We start from the raw sequence: 14430 nt of genomic DNA on the forward strand, positions 1-14430 counted from the left end.
TATTTCTACAACTGTATCATTGGTATCACCGACACAGGGTTAGGAAAGCCAATGGAAATTCAAATAAACCTATCTAAGCTTGATGTAAATTAAACTGTGAAAAGTTAAGCCAATTCTCTATACAGACATCATTCTTAGTCATTAATGAAAGAAATTCTGCTACTGCCAGTCAAATTCCCAGTGCTGGCTTACATAATAACATATTAATGCCAAAAAACAGCTTGCACTTTATCAGTCACTTATTCTTGACCCTTCTTAAGGGCTAGTGGCTCTGTTAAGATGGCAGAGGTAGAATGTAGTTTGGTCACTGACAGATTACAACAAAAATTATTATGTACAAGGCAACTGCTAGTTCTGTGAAATTCTGATAAATATATAACCACATATTCTTTCTCCTTTGACACGGTTTTCAAGTTCTGAAAGTTAACTATCAGGCAAAAAGGAAAAAGAGGGGGGTCTGGGTGGCTCAGTTGGTTGACCATCTGATTCTTGATTTTGGCTCAGGTCATGATCCCAGGGTTGTGGGATCGAGCTCTGTGTCAGGCTCCACACTGAATGTGGAGGCTGCTTAAGATTTTCTCTTCCCCTTTGCCCCTTTACCCCACTTGTGTGCCCTCTTTCTCTGTCTCTCTCAAATTAAGAAAAAAAAAAGAAAAGAAAAAAAAAAAAAAGGAAAGTTAACTATCAGGCCAAATCTATAGTCACAACAAATGGACATTTATCTCAAGAACTGGAGTGTCCTGGTATTTTTAGAGTGTCTCTGGAGATAAGAGGCAATGGATGTTAGAGAATAACTTAATGAACTACCTTTATAGAACCTCTGCTTTGGGGAGCACATGTACTGTTTTCTATTAACTCCTGCTTTCCCAGGCTTAGTTGGGAGGGACTCCCAGATACCTTTGCTTTCCGAGAAAGCAGCTCTTCTTGCCTTTGGGATTTACAGGATTCTACCATTACGTTATCTCAACAGTGATATGTAGAGGAGTCCGAGAGATTATTAGCTATCTGGTTTTCTTTCTGACATACTCAAAGAGTTAAAGAGTCTTGGAGTACTCAGATAAAATGTAGTCTGGTGTGATATTTAAGTGCTCAAAGGAAAACACTGGAATAGGTTGGAAAGTTAATTTCAACCACTTTTCAATTTCAAGAAGATACGTTTTTAGAATCACAGAATTTTAACACAGGAACAAATCTTAAAGATCACTTAGTCCCACTTCCTCATTTTACAGATGAGAAAACAGATCTAAAAATTTCAATTAAAATTCTCAAGGTTACAGAGTATATATAGTCAATGGAGTGCTGGGGCTCAAAATCTGAGCTCTTGACTCTCATGACACAATGCCAGTCTACCTGAGAAAAGCTTCACGTAGAAACTAAGCATGACATTGCTTGTGAAAAAGGAATTCTTCCATACCAATTCTTACCAGACCCTGGTAAACAGGGTCTCTTGATTCAACCAGTTTTCTCTGTACCCACTAGTCCTTCTTCTCCACGTGAGATCTCTATTAGTTAACCAGAGACAATGTGCCCACTTAATGACACAAGACTGTCAATTAATTTCATTAGGAAGCCAGAATGTCTGGAGGGTGCTCAGTGAGCTCTTATTGAGTTTCTAGCATGTGTTAGACACTGTAACTACTATAATCTCAAGTTTCTAGTGGTGGCTGTCTGAAAACTTATGGTGAGCTAGATTAATGATTTGGACTAGCAGAGCAATAGTTTCTGGTTTTGTTTTCTCATAACTAACAGAAACCAGGTAGACTGGTTCTATACATACAGAGTATAGGAAGAACATTTTCCTCTCGTCTCCTTTATTCAGGTGAGTTCCTCCATTAAGGAGAGGCAGGACAGCAAAGTGGATAAGGGAATGGCTTCTGAAACCAGACTGCTTAGGCTCAAATACTTGTTTCACCATTTACTGGCTATGAAACCTGGGAGGTCTACTTAACCTCTTTGAGCCTCAGATCACTTATCTGTGACATGATGATAATAGGAACTACCTCTCTGAGTTGATAAGAGGATTGGATGAATTAATATTTGTTAAGCTCTTAGACAGTGCCTGGTGCTAAGGACCACCTAAGTATTTTAGAAATAAACAAACAAGATCCTGGTGGTGATCATTAAGCTGTGCCTGGCCTGGGATGAAAGGAGCATGAATACATACGTGATCTCAGCATCCTTTCACAAGGAAGCAAGAGAAACCCTTCAAGGACACAATGAAGTTTAAGCCCAAGCAGTGCAATACTGACATCAAGAGCAAGGAATTGAATGCTGCAAGCAGACTGTGCTGGCATGTAACAAGAAGACATGGGCACAGGCTGAGCAAAAGCTGACAGTGATGGAGGCAAATGCCTCTTAGAAACAATTGCTACAGTCATTATCCAAAGGACAGACTAGCCAGACTGCCAGAGGGGAAGACTCATAAATTTATTCCCACAGAAAGGTTTTCTCAGTCACACTTAGCTGACCGCTAGATATGTGGGTTAAATGTAAACAGAGTATTACATTCTTTCTCTCAACTCTGAATTAATGGTCCTCACATGCAAGTTAGGTTTTGCAGATCAGAAAATAAAAGGATGTAAGACTTAATCTATCAGAAAAACTTTCAGAGCAATGAAGCAGGGAGTTATTTAAAAAGGAATACGTACGTTTGGGGGAGGCGTGTGGGCTGTCTGAGGCGATCTGTCTCATCCGTGTTCCGTGGCAGCTGAGGGCCACCAGTCTGGAGATGATGGCAGTTTTGCCGAACCCAATGTTTCCCACAATCACTACTCCTTGGTTCACGCTGGCATTTGAACTTTGAAGTTGAGCATCTATTTCGTGGAAAACCCAATCCCGGCCAACAAACACCGACTCTGTAGTGATGCTGGGCACTTCAAAGAGCAGAGGCTTCAGGGAGATATCTGGAGGCCTATAAGGTGCAAAATGAACTGGAAGGAACAATAAGAGGACACAGAACTTAGGCCAAACTGTCATCATTGAAAGAAATACAGAAGAAAAGCAGCATGGTTTAGGAGACTATTAGTTCTAGTACAATGCTATTCTGGGTTACTCAGCAAATAATGCAACTCAATTTTGGTTCTACACAGGTAAGCGAGAGTAGGTGATCTAGGGCCATGGGATACTCTAGTTGGCAGAAAACAAACACAGTTAAAATGACAATGGTTTATGGAACAGTCAGAAAGTCGGGGTGAGATTCAAAATTATTAAACAGTGGGGATGGTCCAGCACCAGCAGTCAGAATGGATGCCAAAGTAGTACAGAAACAGAGTCCTTAAGGCTTCTTGCTATGCCTGGAGACAACCTTTCAGTTGCTGGGTTGTGGAGAGATGTAGGGTTGGAGTCCCTCGGGGGGGGGGGGGCGGCGGAATACAGACTGTGGTGGAGCATCCAGGTGGCTTAAAGCATCAGCTTTTTACCAACCAGTAAGGATGTATTTCAATATTTAACAACTAATAGGACCATATCAGTACATATCAGTCCTACAGAAAGCAATGCAAAGACCTTGTGTCTGTTTTTTAAAAAGATACCAGTGAAAAATAGCAATTCCTTTAAGTTCACGATGATAGTTTTCTTTTTAATTTAGTAGATATATTAGTATAAGCAGAGCCCATAAAAGCTCTGATAGTTTAAAAAGTCTTCAACATGTTTAGCAGTCAAGGAAGCAGAAACCAAACTCTGACCTCAGGTCTTTGCTCCTCTACTGCCTGTATTCATGCCAATTTAAAAAAAAAAAAAAAAAAGTTTTGGCCTATACACACATCTTGGAGACAACAGATCCTACCACTTTTCTCAAGATGTTTTTCTGTGCGTATGTAGTTGTAGGATGTGCTAACAGCCAAGCATGAGCTCTACTTTTAATAGTTTTCTAAAAATGCATAATAGGTGTAACTTGCTTTCAAAGATCAACCTTCTAATTATATTGACGGTAAAAAGAAGTCCTGACTGACCTTCCTTATCTGGGTTAAGTGCCCTCCTAACTGTTCAGAGAGTAGCTCTAAGATGTATCATTTTATCTGTCTAGAACCAGGTGTTTTTTTTTTTTTTAATTTTTTTTTAACGTTTTTATTTTTTTTTTATTTTATTTTATTTTATTTTTATTTTTGGGACAGAGAGAGACAGAGCATGAACGGGGGAGGGTCAGAGAGAGGGAGACACAGAATCGGAAACAGGCTCCAGGCTCCGAGCCATCAGCCCAGAGCCTGATGCGGGGCTCGAACTCACGGACCGCGAGATCGTGACCTGGCTGAAGTCGGACGCTTAACCGACTGCGCCACCCAGGCGCCCCTAACGTTTTTATTTTTGAGACAGAGAGAGACAAAGCATGAACGGGGGAGGGTCAGAGAGAGGGAGACACAGAATCCGAAACAGGCTCCAGGCTCTGAGCGGTCAGCACAGAGCCTGACGCGGGGCTCGAACTCACGGACCGCGAGATCATGACCTGAGCCGAAGTCGGCCGCTTAACCGACTGAGCCACCCAGGCGCCCCAAGAACCAGGTGTTTTTTTATTTATTTTAATTTAATTTTATTTTTTTTTAAGTAAGCTCAATGCCCTGTCCCAGTGTGGGGCTTCAACTCACACCCTGAGATCAAGTCACATGTTTTTCTGATTGAGCCAGCCAGTGCCCCAGGGTCACATATTTTATTTTTGTATCTTTAACTTTAAGCACAGCGTTTTGACACATAGTACGCACTCAATATATGCTTACTGAAAGAATTAATTAAAAATAAGGTATTGTACTCTAATCCCATTTTACATTTTGGAGAATAAAAGGGCAAGGAAGGGGATGAGGGCAGGAGAAAGGGAAATCATAAGGGGGTAAATGAGATCTATTTATACTGCTTATATTATTCTAGAACATACTTAAACGACTTGCACATCATCAAATGGGATCTAGAGATGGTGGCTTACTTGAGAAAATCTGCTCACAAGTATACATGTATTACACTCTCATTTAAAATTCTCTGAAAGCTATTAGAACGACTACTTTGCATTAAAAAAAAGATAACAATTCCAAAAATAGTGCAAATAATTAAAAATATAAAGCCAAACTTTAAAAAGAGAAGAAAACAGTTTCCCATATCAGTTTTAAAATGTCCCAAATTTTCACTAAAAAAAAAGGGGGAGCTGTGGAGCTTCAGCTACATAATCGCTTATAATTTCCTGATTCTCATCTCTTTACCGAAACTTACACTTTTAAAATTCCTAACTCTAAGCTGATATAATGCTGTATGTTAACTAACTGGACTTAAAGACTTAAAAAAAAATCCATAACTATAATTACAGAATTCAGTGAAAAATTTGACTTTAACTTGCTAAATATATTCTTTTAATTCTAATTCTTGTAGTTTATAGTCTATTTCACCTTTCTTAAACATTACTTTATTGAGCTATACTTCATAGATCATAAAATTCACCCTTTTAAAGTATACAATTCAGTGGTTTTCAGTACAGCTGACCCTTGAACAACATGCGGGTTAGGGGAACTGATGCCTCTTGGAGTCGAAAATCCACAGGTTAACTTTTGATGCCCCCTAAAACTTTACTATATATTTCTGGTAACATAAACAGTCAATTAACCTATATTTTGTATGTTATACATACTATACGCTATATTCTTACAATAAAGTAAGCTAGAGAAAAGAAAATGTTAGTAAGAAAATCATAAAGAGGAGAAAATACATGTACAGTACTGTCTACAAAAGTGAACCAGCACAGTTCAAATCTGTGTTGCTCAAGGGTCAACTATACATTCACAAAATTGTGCAACCATCACTATTGAATCCCTAAACATTTCTATCATCCCCCAAAGAAAACTCTATACTCATTAGCTGTGACTCCATAGTCCCCCTTCCTTCCAGCCCCTGGCAACCAGAGACCTCCTGTCTTTACAGATTTGCCTATTCTGGACATACACAATAAATATTACGTAATATGTGGCCGTTTGTGTCTAGCTCACTTAGAATAATGTTTTTGAGGTTTATTCATGTTGAAGCATGTATCAGGACTTTATTCTTGTTATTATTGAGTAATATTCCATTATGTGGCTACATCACCTTTTGTTTATCAATTTATCTGACAAGTAATCTGATTTGTTTCCACTTTTTGGCTATTATGAATTATGCTGGTATAAACATTCACGTACAAGTTTTTGTGTACATATGTTTTCAGTTCTCTTGGGTGTGTATCTACGAGTGGTACTGCTGAGTCACTTGGAAACTCTATGTTTAACTTTTTGAGAAACTGCCAAACTGTTCTATTTTGCTTTTGCTATTTTTTACAGAAGTAATATATATTCACTATAGAAAATTTTAGGAATAGCAGATAAACAAGATAATAATTGTACTCCCAGTAGCCAGAGAGAAACATTATTCACATATATTCTGAGTTTTTCTCTGTACCACAAATACTTGTTTTAAAAACCTCAAATGAGATCATACTATAGATCCTGTTTCATAATCTTCTTTTTTTCACTTAGCAATTCCAAAGTTCTGAAAAAGTTGATTCTGTCAGACGTGCCAGCTTAGTGGCTGCTTCCATGGTGGGACTGATTCCTGGAGCTCCTTACTCCACCGCTTTCCATGTCACTTGATAGTAGGTGACTGCTACCCACTTGGAGCTTCCAGGGCACCTGAGTGTGCTCAGTGGGCACCCAGAGAGTTACTCTGAGCTCGGGGCGAGCAGTGATAGGATTCCCCGGGAGGAATGAAAATAGGTCAGTTGGCTTGAGGTGAGTCTAACTAGGCCTAGCGAGACCTAAAGTCACACAGCTGGTTTCAGAACTAGAAATAAAACCTAATTCTGGCTCAAAAATCCAGGTTTTGTCTATTATGTTGTAGCTGCTTTATAGGATGTCACTTTAAATCTGAAAGTGACATGAATGATCCCATGGATGACCAAGACTGATTAGGCTTAGCTGATGGGCCAAGCTGTCTTCTTTCTCTTTCACCTCTCCTGTGCTTCCCTTTAGGAAGTACATGTTTGGCCGGAAATGACCTTTCCAGAGAGAGAAGAGCTGTAGAAACTTTCATTTGATTTCTGAACTAACAGACTTATCTCTTCAGGTCCAAGATTACTTTATATTTTGTGTCAAAAGGGGCTTTCGTGAACATGACCAATGCTAATTTATAATATGGAGTAAGTACAGATGCAATTGAAATGCTTAAGTTTTTGAGAAAAATTCTCTTAAGATAACTTGTTCTCCTGTTGACGTAATCTCTCATCATATTTTATTCTACTGAGAAAGCTCTGACATTTTAAAAAGTTATTTAAAAAATTTTCTAAAAATGTAATCAATTCACAAAAGCCTCAAGGGAAGAACAGATAAAATTAGCCCAGTACCATATGGTAAAACAACTGTAGATGCCAAGAACAGCCTAGAAACAATTTCTGTACCTCAGAACCTAAGGCTTTTGTCAGCTCTATATGATAAAAGAGAGCCCTACTTCCTATGTTCAACAATAAATTTAGGGCATACGAACAAGAAAGCACTTTGGCCTGCATTGTGGGACATGGAGGTAATGGATGTTCTCTGTGGAGTTCATATTCCTTAATAAATGTTTGTTTGGGGTACCAGCTGGCTTCCAAGAGATTTTCTAAGGCACAAACACTGAAATAATCTATGAGAAATTACCACTGCAACTACAGCTGAGCTAAGGGGAAAAAAATGAGCTAATCCGTACCACTTAGTAATGTGTGTGGCTTTCTTACCCCTGGCACTCAAGAGTTGGCAGTCCTCGGGCAGCAAGACCATCCCGTCCCTCTCAAAGCATTCTACTAAAGTATAGCAATATCCGTAATTTACTTCAAAATTCATAAAACAAGATGCATGGGTAAAGAGCTGGGCAGTTGGATAGACAGATGATAAGACAGCAAAATGTTAATGATACAATCAAGGTGGTGCGTATATGAGTGCTGATTGTTAGGTTCTTTCTTTTTTGGTGTATCTGAAAATTTTCCTAATAAAATGTTGAAGGAAAAAACATGGAAAGGAATCACATTTCAATACGGCACACAAATAAGACAAGCTTTGGAAAGTAGTTTTTAAAAGGGTTTAATAACAACTCCAGACTCAGATGGGTGTGGGCACCTCTTCAGTGTGTGCATCTCTTCAATGCAAATCAGGCTTGAGGCAGACGAATGCGTTCTCTCTAGGAAACGGTCTCTGTGAGACCATCAATAAGTATAACTACACATCTAGGCTTATAGAGAAAATGGACCTTTCTTTCAGTGAAGCAAAGTGTAAACATTAAAAAAACAACAACACAAAGTGCACTGAGGCTAACAGATCAGCTCTGCCCAAATGCAAGTACAAACAGCTGCAGTAAGTGGAAAAGGAGAAGGGGAAGTGGAGGCAAACGAGCTCTAACTGGACTTAGACTAAAGCATATTTACTCATGGAAAACAATCATGAATCATCCTAAAAGAAGTCAGTCCCAGGCCTGGCAGAAGAAAGGGTGTGTGTGATACAGCCAAGGCCTGGTGCAAACAGGAGCAGGGTTGTCTTTCCTAGCATTCTCCCACAATGACTGTAAAGTCTAGCCTGGAAGTACCTCTGTTCCTCCAACAAAGGATAGTTTCGGCCTCATCCTTAGGATTCAGGACATGTGTGCCCTTCTCGACACAAAGCAGAGAAACACATGTGCTTCAGACGAAACCTGATATCACCTCAGTCTCAAACATAAGTCAAAAAACATGCTTATTTTTTTCTTCAGAAATGCTTAAAGCAGGGCAGGAGTTGATTTGTCTACTGAATTTTGAGAAAGTTCACTCTACCATTTACAGGAGTCGAATCTCTTTAGGGTCGGTTGTTTATTCCGGCTGCCCTGGATAGGATTCCAGTAGGCAGCTATTCCTACACCAGGAAATGAGTTTCTAAAGAATGTAAAGCAATTTGAAGAAGGTCCTAAAAGACAATCTAAAGATAACAGTCTGAGGAACGTTCACTACGGATAACTGCTGTTTGAGAAAAAAAAAGAAAAAGAAAAAAAAGAAAAGGTTAAATACAGCAGAATCACTTTTCAGGTCAACAAGGAAACACAGCAGAGTAGGTGAAACTAGACTCAGAGCTAGGATCCCTCGGTGTGTATCCTGTCTCTGTTACTTACTGGCTGTGTGACCTTAGGACAGTTACTTGTGCTCCTGAGATCTCAGTTTTCCTCATTTTAAAAGTAGGGATAACAATGATACTGTGGGGATTAAATGAGTTAATATATGTGACATGCCTAGGAAAGTATCTGGTGGTTCACTGCGTTAGCTGCTACCACCATCGACACCATCAAGACAGAAAGACATCCAGAGTAACCATAACCACCCCCCCGTCCCTGACACACTCATTTAAAACAAAACTCAGCAAAAAGGATACTGAGAACATACTGACTCTCTTTAAACCCTCTTCCCTTCTTCCTTTTACTACCCAACATTGTCAAAGAGCCCTGTTTGCTCTCTTCACTTGCGCAGCAAGCGTGCATTCTAGCCTGACTTCCTCTCGTATTATTCAGCAGTATATCCGCTGAGACTGTTTTGGTTAAAGTCACTGAAGTATGATTGTATGAAGTATAATTGTTAAGTATGATGATTTCTTTTGCCAGTCCTTATGCTTCCTAACCACTCCTCAGTCTTTAACACTTTTAACTAATCCCCACTTTTTGAAATACATTCCCCTCTTAGGCTTAACATGACAACATTTTCTTCTAGTTCTTTTTTTTTTTTTTTTTTTTAAGTATTTGTTCACTTAAGTAATCTCTACACCCAACATGGGGCTCGAACTCATGACCTTGAAATCTTCTGACTGAACCAGCCAGGCACCCCTCTTCTACTTTTTTAGTCCTCTCCTTCGGATGTATCTTTAATAGTTCCTCCTCTTCTGCCCATCCCTAAGATAATGCCAATACTAGGTTCTATATTTTATTGTTTTGTTCTTCGTGATCTCCCTGGATAGTCTCAAAGGAATAGTCTAATAGCTTTCACAACTATCTAAGTGGTGATGGTTTGTATTTCTATTCCAGACCTCATTCCCACACTCCTACACAGCATGTCCAACTATTTACAAAAGTTATCCTATTTGGCTTTCTGATAGAAACCTCAAACTTCAAATGTTTCAAAGTTATTGTCTCACTCACCTTAATCTTTCTATTCCATTTATTAATAACTCAGTTAATGAAGTACCACCCATTTGCCTGGTCTTCCCAGATAGAAACTTGGCACTCATCAGGATTTCTTCTTCCTTAACCTTTACATCTAATTTGTCACAAGTCCTCTCAATAGTTCTTGAGGACTATTTCTCAGATATAATTCCTTTTTTTCTTTCCTATTCCACTGCTACTAGAGTGGCGTACCCTTGGAGGAGGTGCTGATCACTCTAAGTCTCAGTTTTGTCATCTGTAAAACGAGGATAAGAAGAGTATCTACCCCATTAGGTTAAATGAGAACATGTATGTTAAGTTCTTAGCTTAGAATCTTAATCCTCAATGAATGTCAGTCACATAGTTTAGGTTCTCAACATCTCTTGCTTTTACTATATCCTTAAAGAGGCTTTTATTCTTCCCGTATATAGAGCTACCAAATCTCTCTCTAACATGATCATGTCAACCTCCACACTCTAACCCACAAGTCGTCATCTCACCCTATGTTAATCACCGAACCTATTAAGTCCTTATTAACTAGTGCAGTTCTTGTCATTCGGTAGGTATATTCAATAACATTTAACAAATGAATTCATGAATGAAAATAGTTAATATGGATTTTCCATCCTTAACCACAGGGAAATATGTATACACTTTGCTTTGGTAGAACAGGAGGGCTTGAGGGAGGCAGTTATAGGATGCAAATAGAGGTCTTTGAAAATCACTGCTCTGTACTATAATAATAAAAAGAAATGGATCATTTGTTTGGCACCTTTCAGGGATACATTTCTGTTTAAAGGCAACTATCATAAACCAGTGGACCATTAAATAGCAGGACAGAGAAGAAAAAAATGTTATTTTCCAAGCTCTGTGAATATCACAGGCAAGGCCTGGATATTGACCAAAGCACACCACAATCAAGAATACTATTCCTACAGGAAGCTGGGTGAAGGGAGGAAATAGTGTCTTAGAGCTAATGCCCAGAGAGGACAGGATAGCTAGCTATTTCAGAGAGGACAGGATAGCTATTTCTTTAAAAAAAATTTTTTTTAACACTTGTATATTTTTGAGAGAGAGAGAGAGAGACCAAGCATGAGTGGAGGAGGGGCAGAGAGAGAGGGAGACACAGAATTCCAAGCAGGCTTCAGGCTCTGAGCTGTCAGCACAGAGCCCGACGTGGGGCTCAAACTCACAACTGTAAGATCACAACCTGAGCCGAAGTCAGACGCTTAACCGACTGAGCCACCCAGGCGCCCTATGGGATAGATATTTCTAAAGACTATTCTTGTTTTCTTTTAGAAAAGTTACTGAGAAAGCTGGAGCCACACAAATCAGTTTAGTAACTGAAGTCTTGCTAACGCTACATGTGAGATTTACTCTTGTGCTAGAAATGACCATATTTAATTCTGCATCACTACATGTACAATACATAGTTTAGTTCAGAGAACTCAATTCTTTTTTTTTTTTTAATTTTTTTTTTAACGTTTATTTATTTTTGAGACAGAGAGAGACAGAGCATGAATGGGGGAGGATCAGAGAGAGGGAGACACAGAATCTGAAACAGGCTCCAGGCTCTGAGCTGTCAGCACAGGGGCCCGATGCGGGGCTCGAACTCACGGACCGCGAGATCGTGACCTGAGCCGAAGTCGGCGCTCAACCGACTGAGCCACCCAGGTGCCCCCAGAGAACTCAATTCTAACTACCAAGCTAGTCATTTTCTTTTTAAAGTATATATGTATTTTTTAATAATTATTTATTTTTGAGAGAGAGAGAGAGAGAGAGCGCGTGCAGGGGAGGGGCAGACAGCGAGGGAGACACACAATACGAAGCAGGCTCTAGGCTCTGAGCTGTCTGCAAAGAGCCTGATGGGGGGCTCGAACTCACGAACCGTGAGATTATGACCTGAGCCAAAGTCAGTCACTTAACTGACTGAGCCACCCAGGCACCCCTCAAGCTAGTCATTTTCTTTTTTTTTTTTATTATATGAAATTTATTGTCAAATTAAGTTTCCATACAACACCCAGTGCTCATCCCAAAAGATGCCCTCTTCAATGCCCATCACCTACCCTCCCCTCAAGCCAGTCATTTTCTAATGAGAGATGAGTTTATGCTCTGGTCCACTTCACCTATAATTTTCTTTTTAAAACTATGACATGAATTTCTATTCCTGCCCAAGATGGAGTGAAAAGGACTATATTTACCCTCCTACCCAAAACAATCCCCAAACAGACTTCTAAACAAAGTATATAAAACAATGGTTTTCAAGACACTAGACATAGTCAATGAAAAATAATGATTCCTGAGAGAGGGAAAACAAATAGGCAAATCCTATGCTCACTTACTGCCTTAAAAGAATTTCCAGACCATGATGTAGGGAGGGAAAACCCAGTCTGATGCTGGCAGACTCCCTGAGTTGAGGATATGGAACTGAGAATTCAGTAAGACCAAGGCAGCAAATGTTCAAAGGAAAGAGTTCTGAGAAGGTGAGAGCAAAACAGTAATAATTCTGGAGATGTGTGAAAAGTAGAGTACTGATTATTAGCACATATATGTGAGAAAATTGCCCAAAGCCAGGAAATGACCTATCCAAGAGGATTAGAGGGAAAACAGCCTGGTGTTTTCATAGGGCCAGAAACAGTGCTTGTTACTTGCAGCCAGAATGGAAAACCTCACAATTTACAGGACACTGGCTAGGATATTCAGAAAGGTCTTGTCTCAGCAGTATAGAAATTTAAGACCTATAATAAATATTGTTCTGGGTCTACTCACCAAATCTTAAGGACCCAAAATTAATCATATTGTTTTCAAATAACTTCAACATTCCTGAAAAAAGCTGAAGCATATTTATAAGAATACAGGGGCACCTGGGTGGCTCAGGTGGTCGGACATCTGACTTTGGCTCAGGTTGTGATCTTACGGGCCCTGTGCTGACAGTTGGGAGCCTGGAGCCTGCTTCGGATTCTAGGTCTCCCTCGCTCTCTGCCCCTCCCCCACTCGGCTCTCTCTCTCAAAAATAAACATTAAAAAAATTAAAAAAAAAAAGAATACAAAAATATCTAACATTCAGTAAGGTAAAATCTACTATGCCTGGCATCCAAACAAAGATTGTTAGGCATGCAGAGAGGCAGGAAAAAAAGAACCACAATTAGGAGAAAAATCAATCAAGTCAAACTGATCCAGAACTGACAATGATGTTAGAATTATCAGAGAAAGATATCAAAATAGTAATTATAACAATATTCTATGTGTTCAAAAGTAGGGATATGGGAGATATAAAAGACCGAAGTGAACTGTCAGGAAAAAAACCCTACAACAACAGAAATGAAAAATATACTAGATGAAATTACTGATTTAACAGTACAGAAGAAAGGATGAGTGACCTTAAAGACATAGGAATATAAACTATCCAAAATTAAACATACAGAGAAAAAACATCCTCTAAAATAAAAAAAGCATCAGTGAACTGTGAGACAACTCCAAGTGGGCAAATATAACTAGTAAGGTGGGTGACAGAAAATATATTTAAAGAAATAATAGCTATAAAATTTCTAAATCTGATGAAAGCTATAAACTCACACATCCAAGAAGTTCAATGAGCCCAAAGTCCAAGATATATGAAGAAAATGACAAGGCACGACATAATCAAATTACTCAAAACCAGAGATAAAAAGAAAAATCTTAAAAGCAGCCACAGAATAAAAAGACATATGAAGTACAGAGGAACAAAAGATAAGGATGACAGCACATTTCTGGTCAGAAACAATGCAAATAAGAAGACAGTGGATGAAGAAGTTGCTGTGGGCAAGATCAAAGAGATTTTTGCCTGCTTTGTCCTCGAGGATTTGGATGGCTTCCTGTCTTACATTGAGGTCTTTCATCCATTTTGAGTTTATTTTTGTGTCTGGTGTAAGAAAGTGGTCCAGGTTCATTTTTCTGCATGTCGCTGTCCAGTTTTCCCAGCACCACTTGCTGAAGAGACTGTCCTTATGCCATTGGTTATTCTTTTCCTGCTCTGTCAAAGATTAGTTGGCCATACATTTGTGGGTCCATTTCTGGGTTCTCTATTCTGTTCCATTGATCTGAGTGTCTGTTCTTGCGCCAGTACCATACTGTCTTGATGATTACAGCTTTGTAGTATAGCTTTGATCTTGCCAGCAGCAACTTCTTACTCAACATGTCTCCAGAGGCAAGGGAAACAAAAGCAAAAATGAACTATTGGGACCTCATCAAAATAAAAAGCTTCTGCACAGTGAAGGAAACAATCAGCAAAACTAAAACGCAACCCACAGAATGGGAGAAGATATT

General features: G+C 39.3%; 1 protein-coding gene across 11 annotated transcripts in view; it reads right to left on the minus strand.

Moving 5' to 3' along the window:
- Positions 1 to 14430, minus strand: part of TANC2 (tetratricopeptide repeat, ankyrin repeat and coiled-coil containing 2) — a 364297-nt gene that overhangs the window by 97575 nt on the left and 252292 nt on the right. For all 11 annotated transcript variants that reach the window (XM_058703494.1, XM_058703493.1, XM_058703491.1 and 8 more), the window contains one exon: positions 2649 to 2930. In XM_058703494.1, the coding sequence (XP_058559477.1) occupies positions 2649 to 2930 (282 nt within the window). The remainder of the gene's footprint in view (positions 1 to 2648; positions 2931 to 14430) is intronic.

Source organism: Neofelis nebulosa, chromosome 16 (assembly GCF_028018385.1).
Source record: "Neofelis nebulosa isolate mNeoNeb1 chromosome 16, mNeoNeb1.pri, whole genome shotgun sequence".
Lineage (NCBI taxonomy): Eukaryota > Metazoa > Chordata > Mammalia > Carnivora > Felidae > Neofelis > Neofelis nebulosa.